At 41.6% G+C, this 18,887-nt stretch overlaps 1 protein-coding gene across 3 annotated transcripts in view; it reads right to left on the reverse strand.

Moving 5' to 3' along the window:
* Positions 1 to 16,573, reverse strand: part of LOC117366142 (carbonic anhydrase 15-like) — a 42,446-nt gene extending 25,873 nt beyond the window's left edge. Inside the window, exons 1-3 of one of the 3 annotated variants that reach the window (XM_033957293.1) lie at positions 16,415 to 16,573; positions 7,087 to 7,192; positions 63 to 98 (exon numbers count right to left, since the gene is read on the reverse strand). In XM_033957293.1, the coding sequence (XP_033813184.1) occupies positions 63 to 98; positions 7,087 to 7,156 (106 nt within the window). In that variant the 5' untranslated portion in view covers positions 7,157 to 7,192; positions 16,415 to 16,573. Of the gene's footprint in view, positions 1 to 62; positions 99 to 7,086; positions 7,531 to 16,414 lie in introns of those variants that run through there. The other 2 variants (XM_033957292.1, XM_033957291.1) reach the window with 2 other exon arrangements.
* Positions 16,574 to 18,887: the final 2,314 nt, after the last annotated feature.

The following is an 18,887-nucleotide window of genomic DNA, read 5'->3' on the forward strand; positions in this document are numbered from 1 at the left end:
CAACATGTTTTGGTAATACTGTAGGTTGACAGTAGTTCGGTCACTTTCACATCAATACTCACCACAGTTGATGTCCTGGGAGTCATAACACCATTTATCTACAAAACAGAAGAATCATTGTTAAATGACCCTTAGCCTCAATCAGTGGTCAGGGGTCATTGTTATCTTCCAGTATTAACACTGAGTACCATTGGCGTAGTAAGGGAGGGGGGGTCCGCCCCATGCGCTGTCTTGGTGGGGGTCCCAGCAACTCTCCACCCCCCTCCCATTCCATGTTTACGCCCTCCCTTCCCTGCCCCAAACCTCTTTAAAATCTTTTTTTTTTTTTTATAAATCTTTATTCATTTTCAAACTTACAATAAGTGTGTCAATATGTTAAGATAGATTAACAATAAATATATCACTTTATAATCATCAGTAGTACAAATGAAATGCTATTATCTCCCACCCTTCCCACCCTTTCCTATTATATAATCAAATGCCTTGTACAATATGTAATAATAATAAAATTACCCCCTCCCCCCTCATAATTAAACCTGTAAATTTAAGGGAAAAAATGTCATCTAATCAGTACAATATTTTGTTAATGGCTTCCACACATCTTGAAATTTCCTAAAACATCCTCTCTGTATTGCAATAAATCTTTCCATTTTATAAATATGACACAAGGAATTCCACCAGAAATTATAATTTAATCTACTCCAGTTTTTCCAATTATACATAATTTGTTGAATGGCAACCCCCGTCATTATATGTAAAATTTGTTATTATTAGAAGAAATCTGACTTTTTGCTCTCATTGCCATACCAAACAGCACAGTATCATATGATAATGCCACTGGGTTGTCTAATAAACAATTCAACAGCACGAGCAACTACTCTAGCCTACTGCTTGCGCTGGCCTGGCTCCTTCTGAAATCACTTCCAGGTCATGGGGCCAGGAAATGACATCAGAGGGAAAACCTACGAGAGCAGCAGGCTAAAGAAGCTGCTTGCCCTGGCGAAGATTTAAAGATGTATTGGGATGTGAAGGGAGGGCATGAGTGTGGCGCAGAAGGAGCAGGGAGCACCACTGCCCCAGGCGCCTCCTACCCTTGCTATATCACTGCTGAATACTCTAGAAAACCATACATGTCCCTTGTCCCTAGATGCAATCAAATATTTGCTAAATTTCAATAAAATGCAAGCAAGTGACACTTTCCAAAGGAAAGGGTCTTCATGGAAAAAGGGTCATAATCTGAAGTTACACAGAAAACGTTTCAGAGGAAACATGAGAAAATCTCTCTTTACAAGACAGCTTGAGATACCTGGAGACAACATCTACCACAATACCTGACGGAATGAAACATGCCTGGGACAGACAGAGATCACAGTCTTGATGACAAGTAGAAGACATGAGAGAAAGGCTCTGAATGTTGGCACATTTGCATGAAACTTGAAGAGGCCAAGAAAGGGAGACTTCAATCCAGTGAGTAGACAGTGGTGGTACAGCTGCTTTTGGACTTCCCAGAGAACTTGGATAACCTACACAAACTTAACATCAAGGAGCATAGGGTGACAAGATATTTTGAACAGCACAGGAACCCAGGAGGAGGAACACGACCTAGAATATCTACCAGTAAAGGTGGGGAAGGTAAACACTGTAACAATGTTAAAGTGCTCATGACAGAGAGTGTGCAGTGATTAAACAATATGAGGGAGCCGATGGTGTTGGTTTACATCTGGGTATTTATTTGTTCAGCTACCTGCAATAGTAGAAAACCAGAAATGAAGACAACTGGACAGACAGGATAGATTGATTGGCCCTTTTTTCCGCCGTCATCTATTACATTGATCTCAGAAATATTCAGTCTTCAGTTCATGGCATAATCTTTTCCCCAAAGGCAAACAAGTAAGGCCCAAGAATTCCACAGTAGAGAACGGGATACCAAAGTAAAACAAAGACTGTGGAATACAATGTTCTTGAATTGCCTTTTATTGTAGGATAAAGTCAAATACATCCACAATGTTAGATAGCCCGTTTGTTTTATATCCCATCCTCCGCAGCGAGCTCAGAACTGGTTACAGGTTGACATACATAATGTATAGACAATCGGGTTATAATTTACATATGTACAGTATGGATTGCATTTCTTAGGTTGATGTACATGGGGAGTCAAGCTTAGCATACAATTCGATCATCTTAGGTTATTATCTAAGTTTGCATACATAGAGACGATCAATTTCAACACAATGGGAGACATGCCATATTAATGTAATAAGGACAGAGTTATTACTGGTGTGAATATCCTGAAAACCTGATTGGCTGTGGTTCCCCCAAGACAGGTTTGGCAATCACTGGATTAGGAGGAGGTAGAAAGAGACAGTTAGAGCAGTGGCTCTCAATCCAACCCTCAGGATGCGCCCAACCAGTTTGGTTTTCAGGATATCCACGATGATTATGCATGAGATAAATTTCCATACATTGCTTCCACTGTACACAGATCTATCTCAACTATTCATCGTGGATATCCTAAAACCCAGACTGGCTGGGCATGACCTGAGGACCGGGTTGAGAATCTCCTAGTTAGATGTATCTGAAACCTTTACATATGGCCCCAGACCAGGGATGGACAAACTTTTTGACTCGTGGGCCACAAAGAGTTCTTAAATCTGACAGAGGGGCCGGGGGGGGGGAAACCTAGTCACTAGGGGAATCCTGTGGGATATATGCCACTCTTCCATCCAACAGTCACAGCAGAGTAAAGCATACATTTAAAGTCAAGGATAATTACTGAACTAAGCAGAGGATCCAGCATCGATAACAATTAAAATTATTATATCATTAACCTTGATTGGGCGCACTCCTTTACCTGAGATACTTGGGACACTCCATGCTGGCAGAAGCGGAAACACTGCTTCTGCTGTTGCAGCCCCACCCTTTCACCTGTGCAGGCCTATTGTGAACGGTGGCAGTACGTCTCCAGGTGGAGGCTGCATGGGGGATGACGCAAAAGGCGACCACCGTGCATCTCTCCCAGCCTCGTGCCACCGAGAGGGCGGGCAGAAGCAGAGACAACAGGAAGGAGCGCAAAGCCAGAGGAGTCGAGATTAGCGCTAGTGTTATGAAAATCCAAAATAATAAAATTTAGACAAATTCGGTGGGCCGGATTAAAAAACTAAATGGGCTGGATATGGCCTGTGAGCCGTAGTTTGCCCATGTCTGCACTAAATCCAAGTCAACCCTGACAGTCTGATCCAACTCTGGGTTTTGCTCACTTCCATCTGTTGACTTGCAAGTCCTCCCTTTCCTGGAGAAACAGAAACTACAAGTTCATAGGTACAAATTCAGAGCTGGATGTGACTATCAGGGTTGATCTGGACCACGTGACAACTCTACCCCCAAGCCCCAATCTTTCCACCAGTGCTTAGATTTCAAGTCCACAGTGGTAAACTGTGTGGTTGAAATTTACAATAAGGCTCGTTCTGTTGTCTCAGGTGCAAAGCTGTCTGCCAAAGCTGCTCGTCTGTCATCCCTTTAATAAAGAGGCATACCTCACTGAAGTGGATTTTCATTATTCCAGATTGTTTGGGACAGATACAGAGGGAAGTGCTAAGGCCAAGATATAACACTGAATGAATCAATGATGAGACAGGAGAGAACAGTTGGGCAGACAGAGTGGATCAAGTAGGCCTTATCTACCATTGCTTACCATGTCAACATATTATAGCTCTACAGACCAGAAAATGTTTTTGAATATTATAGGATAAGCATTGAAAGACCTATCTAATCTGCCCAGCTTTCTTCCTGGTGTAATGCTATAGATCTAACACAAAAAATGAAATGCAATTTCAGGTGTCTTAATCCCAAAAGCACGTTACAATAAACACCTGGTAATTCAGAAAACACCTAGAGTTGCAACCCAGAGATGCAACAACATATAATGTGTAAAAGGGAGAAAAGACCTCAGAGACCTTAAATGTCAGAATTTATATTTTAAAGTTCTTGACTCAAATAGGTCACTGTGTCTGAATTCAAGAGGGCCTGGGATAGGAATGTGGGATCTCTCAGAGAGAGAAAGAGATAATGGTTACTGTGGATAGGCAGACTAGATGGGCCATTTGGCCTTTATCTGCCGTCATGTTTCTATACTTCTAAATCTCAATCATTGGTCTGAAAAACTCCCCTGTTGTGCATGTAATATATTATGTATTTTTTCAAACATTTTTTTGTCATAAAATGTCATCATTTAATTGAAAAAAAGCACATATCTGCATTTGTAGAAATTGTCACACTTAGCCATCAGCACTCCTTCTTTTAAACCCATTTTCAAGAATGACTGTCACACCAAAAGTTTTCAGCACTAAAACCCCTGATGAAGCCTCAGAAACTTGGTGAAATGGAGGCTCCGTTGGGTTTAAGAAGGAGTGTTGGCGTCTTAAGTGTGATGATTTCTACAAATGCAGATAAGTGTGTGTGGAGGTGGTTATCAATTAAATGATGGCGCTTTCTTTATGACAAAAAACTGGAAAAAAATAAATAAATAAATAAAATATATATATATATATATATTAAATGCACAACAGGGGAGTGTTTCAGACCATTGGCTGAAATTTGACCTGTTTGAGTCAAGAACTTTAAAATATAAATTCTAACATTTAAGGTCTCTGAGGTCTTTTCTCCCTTTTACACATTATGGGGTCCTTTTATTAAGGTGCACTAACTGATTTAGCGCGTGCTAAAGATTAGCGAATGCTAAATGCTAAGATGCCCATAGGAATATAATGGATGTCTTAGCATGTAGCATGCGCTAAATTGGTTTGCGCACCTTAATAAAAAGACACAAATATGTTGTTACATATAGGTTTTCTGAATTTCCAGGTGTTTATAGCAATGCTATAGATCCCAGTTAATCTCTGGGGTTCCCACGTGCACGTTCCCTACTATTGAGGTATTTGAATGTCTATCATCCCCTTCCCTCCTCTTACAGTTTTTCCTCAGGCGTGAATTCCAGATACACTACAATCCTTCCAATCTGTTTCTTTCAGAGCTTCAAGACTCAAGTACCCAGAACATACCTGAACTCTATCCTTCCATCTCTTCTTTAAGTTTAAAAAAAAGCCTTGTAAGCTAGTAATCCATCTGTCCTGAACTGATTTCAAACCCTTTAGACAGTTTGTGCAGAGTTTAGCTCCTGGTATTAGGAAGAGCATGGAAAATGTATTTCTGTTAGACTTTTACAGAGATACATCACAAGCTGCATGTTGTATTTTGTTTTTCAGTCTGCATTTGAAAGGAACCAGCTCATCATTACCTCTGAAATAGAAGGGATTAAACATGTCGGCAGAGAGTCTTTATTCCCTGTTTCTTTTAGGCCTTTCATAGTTACATAGAAATTGATGACAGATAAAGATCATACAGCTTATAAAGTCTACCCATCCATACCAACTACTAATCTCTACTCTCCCTTCCTCTCTCTCAGAAATCTTCAGTGCATATATTGTGTTTTCTTGAATTCAGATATTTTCCTCATCTCCAGTGGGAGGTTGCTCCATATATCCACCAGCCTCTGTATAAAGAAATATTTACTTAGATTATACCTGTACCTATCCCTTTCTCTATCCTATGACCTCTCTCTCTAGAACTTTCTTTTAACTCTAATATTCCAGATACAAATTAAAAATAAAAATATATTTATTTTAGATAAGTTGATTTAATTTATGTATTTATTTATTCAACTTTCTATACCGTTCTCCCAGGGGCGCTCAGAACGGTTTACACGAATTTATTCAGGTACTTAAGCATTTTTCCCTGTCTGTCCCAGCGGGCTCACAATCTATCTAATGTACCTGGGGCAATGGGGGGGATGAAGTGACTTGCCCAAGGTCACAAGGAACCTACAACCTCAAGGTGCTGAGGCTGAAGCTGTGTAGGCCCCCTATGAATGACAGTTCTAGTGCAGTACCCAAACTAACAAAGCTACGAAAGCTTGTCTTACTATAAAACTCTCCACATGCAGTAGGTTAAAGCTCAAAAGAGATTTTTGAGACTTTCAGTAGTAGAAATGGAGACTTTCTGTTATTGAAGAGAGCTATTATTGAAATTTCTTAAATGACCTGGTTTGTAAGAGTGGCCTAAGAAACAGAAAGAAAGGGAGAGAGAGAAGCATTAAGGAAATCTAGGAAGACATCTCAAGAGTAGAAAAAGAGGGAGAAATGTTGAACGAGAGACTCTGTTCTGCCACTCTTGAGACACTGAGCTTTCCTCTCTTAGCTGCTAGGTGACACTTAAAACTTCTGTAACATCTTGGGCATTCCTACTAATAAAAAATTAAGCAATGGAAAGAGAATTAAATGGAGGGGAGAATGTTAAAAAGGAAAGTTTATGGACCTCTTTTGGAATCCCTTGACTTTGGGCAGTCTGCGGCTTCCTGCACAGTTGATCAAGTAACCCAGATCTATACATCCTTTCCAATATGTACAATCTGCACATTAATCTTTCTAAGATGCGAGAAGGAACATTGATAGAAAGCAGAACACATTCATTCCAATACTAGGACAAGTAAGAGGAAAGAGAGGTAGATGAACAGGTACCTGGCATGGCGGAAGAAAGAGTGTGGTGCAGTGGTTAAAGCTGCAGCCTCAGCCCGCTGAGATTGTGGGTTCAAACCCATGTTACTCCTTGTGACCTTGGGCAAGTCACTTAGTTCCCCCATTGCCCCAGGTTCTTTAGATAGATTGTGAGTCCACTGGGACAGACAGGGAAAATTGCTTGAGTACCTGAGTAAACTCATGTAAACTGTTCTGAGCTCTCCTGGGAGAATGGTATAGAAAAGCTGAATCAATCAATCAGTGTTGGACCTGTTAAGGTTGGTCTGAGCCAGGTGACCAGCTAGTTTTCTTAGCTGGTCTTTGAAATACATTCCAGAACCTGTCTTATTAAAATCACAAGTGTACAGTTCCCAGAAAGCACTAGACAATATACTGCACTCACCCGGATTAGGTAGTATCTCTAGCTTGGACTTAAAAAGAGATTTAGAGCTTAATTTTTTATTAGTAGTTAGAGTGAGTGAGAAACGCAGAGCAAGGGATGGAGGGCGAAACTCACCTGTAGCAGATGCTTGCCTTAAGATCAGTGGGAAGGTGATTAAAGTTAAGAAGTACCCTGGGGTTTCCATGCTGTCCCAGGTGAGAAGGTTCGGTGATCTGCAGGTCTGGAAAAAAGCCAAGGTTTCTCATTTAGTAGGAATTTTTCCCTCCCCAATACTTAAGACTGCTCTTCAGGAATCTTGCCCCCCCTTGCTCCTCACACGGCAGCTGGCAGGAACCACGATCAGGAGCAGAGCTCAACGTCTCAGCACCAGCCTCTGTGTGACTGATAAATATTCAGAAGAAGTTGATAGGCTGGATTTTTAACTCTTTATCCTCCTTTGGATGAGAATAATAAGCAACCACGAGTGGCCTAAAGTACTGACCAAACCAGTCTCAACTTGCAACTATCAGCAACAGCTCCAGAGTCCCCTTCACAGACCAGACCATCCTCATCCTCCACTCCACTGAGGAGAAAAGGCAGGTTGATGCAGAGGGCGAGGAGAAAAGGAGGAGGGGGGGAGGAAGCAGCAAAAGAGGGTGAGAAATGTAGAGCGAGCTGAGAAAGAAGGAAGGACAGAGAAGGGGAGACGAGGAGGCACACTGTAGCTCCCAATAATATAAGGCACCTGAACCTTCTGGTGACTTGATCCTGTAGTTTATAAGACACCAGAACGTCCTAAAGTCATTACAACCTCATATACAGTTGGTAATAAAGGAATGGGTACCATATGTGCAATTTTAAAAAACACTTTGGGTAAATCTCTTCATGAAAATCTTAAATAAATAAATAAAATAGGCATAAGAAAGACTTCTCTACATAAGAACATAAGAAGTTGCCTCTGCTGAGGCAGACCAGAGGTCCATCTCGCCCAGCGGTCCACTCCCGCGGCGGCCCATCAGGCCTATTGCCTGAGCAATGGTCCCTGACTATTTCTATAACTACCTCTTGCTCCTATCCCTATAACCTACCTCTACTCCCATCTGTACCCCTCAATCCCTTTGTCCTCTAGGAACCTATCCAAACCTTCTTTAAAGCCCTGTAACGTGCTCCTGCCTATCACAGCCTCCGGAAGCATGTTCCATGTATCCACCACCCTCTGGGTAAAAAAGAACTTCCTAGCGTTTGTTCTAAACCTGTCCCCTTTCAGTTTCTCCAAGTGCCCCCTTGTACTTGTGGTTCCCCATAATTTGAAAAATCTGTCCCTGTCTACTTTTTCTATGCCCTTCAGGATCTTGAAGGTTTCTATCATGTCTCTTCTAAGTCTCCGCTTCTCCAGGGAGAACAGCCCCAACTTTTCAGTCTGTCAGTATATGAGAAGTTTTCCATACCCTTTACTAGCTTAATTGCTCTTCTCTGTACTCCCTCAAGTACTGCCATGTCCTTCTTGAGGTGCGGCGACCAGTACTGGACACGGTACTCCAGATGCGGGTGCACCATTACACGATACAGTGGCAGGATGACTTCCTTCATCCTGGATGTGATACCCTTCTTAATGATACCCAACATTTTGTTTGCTTTCCTGGCTGAAGTAAAGCATACTGTGTAAGATAGCTGAGGGATTGTGCTGCCAGATCCCAAAGTATTTCCAAAGAACCATTTCTTGTAGCAGTGCAACCTGAAAGCAATTCTCATTGCTACCTTTCCCCAAGATCCTCCCTTTTCTCAGGTTAGTACCAGCCCCAGCTTCCCTTGCTTCATTCACAGGGTCACCTTGGCTTCCTCAAGGCACCTATTTCCTCTCTCTTGTGGACCACCCTGTCTCCCTTTGACTCCACAACTTGGCACAGACCCAGACACATACAGGGGGTCGGGGAACCTTTGAGTTTTTCTAGTCTTCAGCTTGGTGCGCATTTCATTAAGTGAGCATAGATCATATCAGTTCATACACATCTTTAAACATGAAACTCAAATGTTCCCTTTAAAAATGTCTTGTTACTCTCGGGCTCCATATATTTCATCTTAGTCCATGAGCTAGTCTCAATGGACAAATTTAACTTTGGGCTGGAAGGCCTCCTTGGTGGCCGTAAGTTAGCAAAGGGATGGGGAAGGAATAGAGGAAGATTCAGGAAGCTGACATTGGGGGTGGTGTAGGGAACAATGTGAGGACATTAGGAAGACGGGTATGAGACCCCCGGGAGGAATGGCTGTTCATTTTCTATTTCAAAAATGTTTCACAGCAGGATTGAGCAGGCAGTCTCGAGGGGAGGACCCCAGGAACTATCTCATTTAAGTGGTCCACCTACAAATCATAGGACCTTTTTTGTCCTGATCCTCGGAGGCAGCTTACCTGCCTTTCCTCCCCTTTGGTTGGCTCTGGTGGGTGGGGGTGGGGAATTTGATGGGTGAGATCAGGGCTGAAGTTTTGGTGTGTCACAACAGGTGGGACACCCGAGCTACATAACATATAACATAGATTCTTATATACCGCAACGACCTCACGGTTCTGTGCGGTTTACAAATCAAGAAATACTAACAATATAGTAGATCACAATGAATTAATCATGATATTTACCAAAGAGATAAGTTTTTTAACATTTTTCTGAAAGCTGACTAGGAGGTCAAAAATGATATATAAGTACTAATTTGTTTCTCCCACAGAGCCGCCCGATATGCCAACATTTTACCAAACTACAGGATTTTAGCTGATTAGATTGTAAGCTCTGTTGAACAGGGATTGTCTCTTATACAGTTAATGTAATGTACAGGGCTGTGTGCTTCGGCCAGCGCTATAGAAATGATGCATATTAGTTGTAGTAGCCGATCAGGAAATAAGCAATTACTTTAAGTAAAGCTCTAGGAGCAGGCTCATAGGAAGATCAGGTGATCCGACAAAGAGAGGCATAGAAGTCTATGTCATATCCTTAAGCCCTAACTGCCAAGGCGGGAATTTAGGGGGGGAAGGGAACTTTAACAAAGGTTAAATAATACTTCACTATGGTACCTTGGAAAAGAACTTGTTTATGGATTATTGTTATTGTTAATAATTAAAGTTGTGGCCTATTTATGTCCAATCTGAGTGTCACTGTTACTTTGTTGTAATGCTTGTGAGTTAAATGGTTAACATGGAAAAGAGGGAGGGGGGAGGGGAGAGTTGGGGCACCAGACAGGTCAGTCCCAGATCCAAGAGTTATTTATTTTCTACATCTATAATTTATGTTTTATGTTTAATTACTCTTCTATGCCTAAAATCACAAACAATAGCTATGCAGATTTCAATGTTTAAAATATATTTAAAAAGTAAGAATAAAGTACTGTACACGTAAAAAAATAAAACAGAGAGAGGAGAGAGGCATACACTGAAAATATCTACTTGGGGGGCGGGGGTAGAGAATGAGATAGAAATGAAAGGAAAGTAGACTCAGGGCTAGATACTCAAAAGTTTGCGGTAAAAAAACGATAGGCCGCTGTTGCAGCCTTTATTGTAGCGATTTCAAAAAGACGAGTCATTCTCAAAAAAACGCACATGCAAATGAGGTTGGCAGAGAGTAGTGAAAGGTTGCTAAATTAACATGAGATGAGTCGCTGGTGATAGTGATCGGCACATGCGCAGAATACACCACGAAAGAGGCATAAATGTGCACATGTGCTGGGAAAAGCAACACCATAAGTGGTGTGTCAATCATAGGCTTGCCAGAGCTGTTAGATGAAGGGATGGGAGGGGGGAGACAAGAACATAAGAGTTGCCATACCGGGACAGACTGAAGGTCCATCAAGCCCAATATCCTGTTTCCAACAGTGGTCAACCCAGGTCCCATTACCTGGCAGAAACCCAAAGAATAGCAACATTCCAGAGCTCAGACTGTGATGTCATAATGCCTCATTCCACCAATGCCCAAGAGCCAGCCTCATCAGTGATAACATAACATAACTTTATTCTTAATCTATACCATCACAATCAGACAATTTCTAGGCGGTTTACACTGAAGAGAGCTGGACAATTAGCGAAGTACAAAATACAAATAGCAAGAGTACAACAATTTCCTAGGAGTAGTCAGAGTAGAATTATTGTTATTAATATAACTTCTATTTATGAAATGAATTTATCAAACAGTACAGTCTTAATTTCTTTCCGAAATGCGCCGTAAGACAGCCTGACTCCACTGATGTAATTACCTAACCAGGACTGCTGCTTACTTGCTTGAAAGGAAAAAGTCCTATCCAGAAAAGACCTGTATCTACAACCAGTAATTTTTGGATAGGCAAATAAATTACAATTTCTGGTTATCCTTGTAGGGCTGTATAGCACTAAATGAGACAAAAGATAGGTAGGGGCCAATCCCCAAACCAACTTAAAGCAAATACAAGAGAATTTAAATATTACTCGTGCCTCCACTGGCAACCAGTGCAACAATCTATAGTAGGGACTAACATGATCTCTTTTCTTCAGCCCGAATATTAGACGGACAGCCGTGTTCTGTACTATTCTCAATTTTCTCATTGTTTTTTTAGGTACACCCAAATAAACGATATTGCAGTAGTCCAATACTGTATAGATAGAACCAATGCCTGCACCAATAATCCAAAGGATAGAGGATCAAAGTATTTTTTGATGGTCTTTAGTTTCCGAAGTGCAAAAAAACACTTCTTCACCACTAAATTCGTATGTTCTACTATGGATAAATGAGAGTCTAATGCGACTCTCATTTTTATAGATTTGGAAATTGGGTAGTCATGACCATTCAAGTGAAGCGATGTTCTAGTTATTTTATCCTTTGGACTTGCTAGGAAAAATTTTGGGCTCCTTTTACGAAGGAGTGCTAGCATTTTTAGCACACGCTAGCACACGCACCGGATTAGCGCGCACTAGCCAAAAAACTACCGCCTGCTCAAGAGGAGATGGTAGCAGCTAGCATGCATGGCATTTTAGTGCATGCTATTCCACGCATTAAGGCCCTAACGCGCTTTCATAAAAGGAGCCCTTTGTCTTTTCTGTATTTAATTTCAATTTAAAGTTGATTGTCCATTTTCTATCTCAGTCTTAATGTAAGAGATTTGTTCTAAAATTTCATTAGTTATGCTATTTAAAGGAATTAAAATAGAAATATCATCTGCTTGATTGTTCTATACTTGGCTCACATAAGAACATAAAAATTGCCATACCGGGACAGACTGAAGGTCTATCAAGCCAAGCATCCCGTTTCCAACAGTGGTCAACCCAGGTCCAAAGTACCTAGCTAGATCCCAAGTAGCAAAACAGATTCTATGCTGCTTGTCCTAGGCCTTTGGACTTCTCTTTTAGGAAATTATCCAAACCTTTTTAAAACCCCGCTAAGCTAACTGATTTCACCACATTCTCCGGCAACAAATTCCAGAGTTTAATTACACGTTGTGTGAAAAATTTTCTCAGCTTTGTTTTAAATCTACTACTTAGTAGGTTCATCGCATGTCCCCTAGTTCTAGTATTTTTGGAAAGAGTGAACAAGTGATTCACATCTACCCTTTCCACTCCACTCATTATTTTATAGATCTCTATCATATCACCCCCGAGCCATCTCTTCTCCAAGCTGAAGAGCCCTAACCACTTTAACTTCTCCTCACAGGGAAGTCGACCCATCCATTTTATCATTTGTGTCACCCTTTCTGTTCCTTTTCTAGTTCCGCTATATCTTTTTTGAGATACGGCGACCAGAACTGCACACAGTATTTGAGGTGATACAAGGGCATTACAACATTTTCATCTTTGTTTTCCATTCATTTCCTGATAATTCCTAACATTCTATTTGCTTTCTTAGCAGCCGCCGCACATTGAGCTGAGGGTTTCAACATATCCTCAACAATGACGCCTAGATCCTTTTTCTGGGCAGTGGCTCCTAACACAGAACCCAGCATCACATAGCTATAGTTCGGGTTCCCCTTTCCCACATGCATCACTTTGCACTTGTTCATATTAAGTATTTCTAATAAGAAGAATTAGAGGGGTGGGTTAGGTGTGGATTGAAACATACGCATTCCATCTGCTTACACGCAGTAGTGGAACCCCACTATTTACCCTTCTCCATTGAGAATATTGACTATTTAAACACACTTTCTGTTTTCTGTCTTTCAACCAGTTCTCAAGCCATAAAAGGACATTACCTCTTATCCCATGACTTTCTGATTTCCTCAGATGTCTTTCATGAGGTATTTTGTCAAATGCCTTTTGAAAATCCAAATACACAATATCAACCAGTTCACCTTTATCCACATGTTCATTCACCCTTCAAAGAAATGTAGTAGACTGGTGAGGCAAGATTTCCCTTGACTAAAACCATGTTGACTTTCTCTCATTAATCCATGTTTATGTATATGTTCTGTCATTTTGTTCTTTATAATAGTCTCTACAATGTTGCCTGGGACCGAAGTCAGACTCACCAGTCTTTAATTTCCTGGATCACCTCTGGAACCCTTTTTAAAAATCATCAGCTTTCAACAAGCATGCATAAGACATGCCTTTTCTCCACAAAAAAACTGCTATAATTCATGTAAATCTTGTAATTTGTTTTTAATGTCAAATTATCATGAAGCACAGCCAGCAACACATAAGAGACGGCTATAATGCATGCGCTCAAGAAGCGTTCTTTTTTCTGCCCTCCCCCCAAAGAAAGCCTATAATTTTTAATGTATTTTTTTCATGAGCCACAGTCAAAACACACGCCAGAGATGCGGTTTTCACAGTACCAGCACCCCCCAGACCAGTCATTGATTTTTGGTCACCAAAAACCACCACCACATTTGGAAAATCACTCAGCAATGATGAAGAATTGACTGGAGTTCTTGTTTAAATATTGATGAGCCCATTTGCATGGCAAAATTGGAGACTGCTAGGAAGCTCGGAAAAGACTAATAATAATAATAATAATAATAACTTTATTTTTCTATACCGCCATAGTCAGGCGACTTCTAGGCGGTTTACATTGTAAGAAGGCTGGACATTCAGCGAATAACAAAGGTCTTAGTACAGTACAATACTAATACAATACAATAAATCCACATATAATACAGTAGAGTGAGTCTAAATACAATACCATACAATAAGTTTAAATACAGTACCGAATAAAGAGTCTAGATGCAGTACAATAGTCTAAATGGTAAACTTACATACTAATTGGGGATCTAAGGGTAATGAGTGTCTGAAAGATTTAGAACATCCGTGAGAGGGGTCTTAGTGGGGGAGGGGACCGTTTTAGTCAATGAATTTAGCGAATAGGGTGGTTTTGATCGATTTGCGGAAAGTATTATAAGTCATATTTGGTTCGTTTATGTGGTTTTTCAGCCAGGTTTGCTGTCTGTTCGCTTGGAACTTAAAGGTTCTGTCCAAGAAGGATTTGTATCTGCAGCCTGTAATCTTTGGGTATGCAGTTTTGATAATCCACTTCTAAAATACATGCACGCTAAACTGGCTGGAACCAGTGTAGCAACTGCATTAAAGGCAACTTTAAGTTTTGAGAATCTGGCCCTCAGTCCATTCCAAACCCAGCAGGAGAATACGGAGATACTCAAACTTGAAATGAGTAGAAGGCGGATGAGGTGAACTTTGCAGAAGACGTGGGGAGGGTGTGGCGCAGTGGTTGAAGCTACAGCCTCAGCACCCTGAGGTTGTGGGTTCAAACCCATGCTGCTCACTGTGACCCTGGGCAAGTCACTTAACCCCCCATTGCCTCAGGTACATTAGATCGATTGTGAGCCTGCCAGGACAGACAGGGAAAAATGCTTGAGTATCTGAATAAATTTATGTAAACTGTTCTGAGGTCCCCTGGCAGATGAGGTTCAACGTGGATAAGTGTAAAGTGATGCATGTAGGTAACAAAAATCTCATGCACGAATACAGGATGAACGGGGCGGTACTTGGCGAGACCTCCCAGGAACGAGACTTGGGAGTTCTGATCAACAAATCAATGAAGCCGTCTATGCAATGTGCGGCGGCAGCAAAAAGGGTGAACAGAATGCTAGGAATGATAAAGAAGGGGATCATGAACAGATCGGAGAAGGTCATCATGCCGTTGTACCGGGCTAAGGTGCGCCCTCACCTAGAGTACTGCATCCAGCACTGGTCGCCGTACATGAAGAAGGACACGGTACTACTTGAAAGGGTCCAGAGAACAGCGACTAAGATGGTTAAGAGGCTGGAGGAGTTGCTGTACAGCGAAAGATTAGAGAAATTAGGCTTCTTATTCCTCGAACAGAGGAGATTGAGAGGGGACATGATCAATACATTCAAGGTACTGAAGGGAATAGATTTGGTAGATAAGGACAGGTTGTTCACCCTCTCCAAGGTAGAGAGAATGAGAGGGCACTCTCTAAAATTGAAAGGGGATAAATTCTGTACGAACATAAGGAAGTTCTTTTTCACCCAGAGAGTGGTAGAAAACTGGAACACTCTTCCGGAGTCTGTCATAGGGGAAAACACCTTCCAGGGATTCAAGACAAAGTTAGACAAGTTCCTGCTGAACCAGAGCATACGCAGGTAGGGCTAGTCTCAGTTAGGACGCTAGTCTTTGACCAGAGTGCCGCTACATGAGCGGACTGCTGGGCACGATGGACCGCCGGTCTGACCCAGCAGATGCAATTCTTATGTTCTTATAAAATAAGCAAATAGGAGGAGCTGTAACTGTTGTTAACTCTCATTCAGATGTTGCTGCGCCACTGATCCTAGTTTCAGGGAAAAAAAAAAAAAAGATAAATAGGCCCAGTCCACCCCAAACCCAGCAAGAGTGTGGGTACCCCATTTGGAAACCAGCAGAAGGAAGCTTTGAGCTGGTAGAAAAAAATAGAACCACACAGATTTCTTGTTTTATCTCCCTCCCTCATTGTTAACAGCCTCAGACAGCACTTTTAAACCAAAATCAAGGAATTGATATATATACAGTGGACTCTCAGTTAACCAGCACCCATGGGGATTGATAGATGCTGGATAAATATAGTTTCTGGTTGCTTGAGAGTTACTATAAAATAGGCCTAACTAATACTATAGCCCATGCTATGCCATACCATAAACTGTTCCAGACACACTGCCAGACATGTGGTAGGCAAAGCATGGGCGTACTCAGGTGTGGTGTGCCAAGTTTACACTTAAATTTCAGCCAGAAATTGATTTTATTTTTATTTAAAGTATTATAGTATTTCTTTGATTTTTTTTTTTTTTTGGCTGCTTGCTTGAGTTCCAGTTAACAAGAGGTCTGCTGTATATCTATTTAGGCTCTATTGTGACAGTAAGGAAAAGCTTTGATTTCTGCAAAGCACAGCTCATGGTGTGCTGAGCAGCCTGGGATCATCAGAAACGTATAACTGCGTGAACATATTTAAAAAAAAGACAAAATCAATAAGACTATTAACCAAATGTTTCATCTCCAGGTCATGGACTCACCTGTTTCTTAGGATTTGGATTCAGCTTCCATGGTCAGGTGAATTACACGGCGCCATCCATCAGCCCATGAAATTATTCTGTTTCTCTTTTTAAAATATTCAAGGATACTGCAAACACATGGCTAGATTCTCCAGTATTTCATAAAATCAACATATTTTTTTTAACACAAACATGCTATCCAGTTAATCTTAGTCATGTCTACCTAAGTGGTTTTTGTGCAAGGCAGAACTCAGTGTATGTCGGGAAGGGGTAAAACACGGACCTCGCGGATCTAAAACCGCACGTCCTTAAAAAAAATCTGAGGACTGTCTCCGTGCCACTTGTAGTTTCTGCCTCTTACAGACCTCTATGACATTTTAGCGCTGACGGATCCGTCTCAGCATAGGGAGGAGAAAGTATTATGATCCGTCGGCGCTAAAATGTCATAGAGGTCTGTAAGAGACAGAAACTACAAGTGGCACGGAGACAGTCCTCAGATTTTTTTTTAAGGACGTGCGGTTTTAGATCCGCGTTTTACCCCTTCCCGAAAAAGATAGGCTAGTAATATGAAATGGCACCAGAATTGTCCCTGGAGTTCCAGAAAGTTCATAAAACAGCAGAAAAGCCCCTCCTCCTCAAGTCATCTTTAATTGTGTTACTAGGATTAGGGGAGGGAGAGTTTCTGTGATGGTTATTAGCTATTGATGGAAAATTGTTAATCAGTCCCATTACCACTTGTCTGACTTTTCTTGCAGCGAGCATATAAGCACACAACGCTACATCCACACAGAATAGACCGACACCAGCATTACCAAAAGGCATTGACACAATCAACAGAAGAATAATAATGGAATGCCTTGGAATTCTAGTCAGAAAAAAAGAGTTATTTATGAGTTTAAATGTTGTCTTTTTTTCACATTATCTCATGAAATGAGCACGGTTAGCATGGGGCATCTTTTATTGTCTTTTTTCACATTATCTAATGAAATGAGCACGGTTAGCATGGGGCATCTTTTATTGCACATTTCCTCCCCACATTTTCCCGCGCTGTCCTGGCTCATCTGAAGAGTGACGTGTCAGGTAGATGGCAAAACCCCCTCAAAAGTCACAATAGGCTGCCTCCGCCGATACCAAACGACCAAAGGCTGGGATCCTTTCAGTTATCCTGCACTGCGGAATGACTTTGCTAGTCTAAGGTCATGTAGGAACGTGTAATAAATGTTTTAAACTGCACCGCTCTGCCAAACGCATGGCTGATAAATAAATCATATCCTTCCTGGGTTTTCGCTTTTGCGACACAGCAGCACACCGAGGATGGCAGTCTTTTTTTTTTTTTTTTTATAATCATTGACAGAAGCAGCGATTTGTCTCATCAGCCCCTTCCTCCTCTGACACTTGCTCTGGGATCAGCTAAAACCAGCCACAGGGGATGAACTTCCTAGACATGACAAATATATATTTGCCATAACAATAATGTACTAGGGACGAAATATATGCTCCCATTCAGCAAGTGTGCTTAGGGTCCGCTCAAGAATTGTGCTTTCACTGTGCTGTGTTGACAATTGGTATTTTATGGAGGCAAAACCGCAAGAAAGGGTATAATAAAAGGTTACTGAACATGGGCAGGGCTGGTGCAAGAGTAGCCGGTGCCCTAGACCAGGGGTAGGCAATTCCGGTCCTGGAGAGCCGGAGCCAGGTCAGGTTTTCAGGATATCCACGATGAATATGTATGAGATGGATTTGCATGCACTGCCTCTTTGAGATGCAAATCTATCTCATGCATATTTATTGTGGATATCCTGAAAACCTGACCTGGCTGCGGTCTCGAGGACCGGAATTGCCTACTCCTGCCCTAGGCGAACGTCCAACCATAAATTTTCCCCACCCCACCCCCTTTTGATAATTTATTTATTTTAGGTATTTATATACTGTACTGCCTATCTAAGTTATCTATGTGGTTTACAATCAGATATTCAAGCATGTTCCCGTTCCCTGTCCCTGTGGGCTCACAATCTAATGCATCTGGAGCAACGGAGGATTGAGTGACTTGCCCAGCTTCACAAAGAGCAGTGCTGGGGCTTGAACCCACAAACTCAGGGTACTGAAGCTGTGGCTCTAACCCAGGGATCTCAAAGTCCCTCCTTGAGGGCCTCAATCCAGTTGGGTTTTCAGGATTTCCCCAATGAATATGCATTGAAAGCAGTGCATGCACATAGATCTCATGCATATTCATTGGGGAAATCCTGAAAACCCGACTGGATTGCAGCCCTCAAGGTGGGACTTTGAGACTCCTGCTCTAACCACTATATCACTCCTTCCTCATTATCACGCAACACAACAATCCAGTAAAATGCATAAGTGTGCAACATCCTTTTAGATCAAATCATTTTTTATTAAGAAACCACAGCAGCCGCTGAGCCCAGATCATCTACATTCCTTTTTGGATCTCAAAGGTTTATCTAGTGGAGGGAGTGTAGCTTAAAGGAATTGCTGG

The sequence above is a fragment of the Geotrypetes seraphini genome, chromosome 8 (genome assembly GCF_902459505.1).
Source record: "Geotrypetes seraphini chromosome 8, aGeoSer1.1, whole genome shotgun sequence".
NCBI lineage: Eukaryota > Metazoa > Chordata > Amphibia > Gymnophiona > Dermophiidae > Geotrypetes > Geotrypetes seraphini.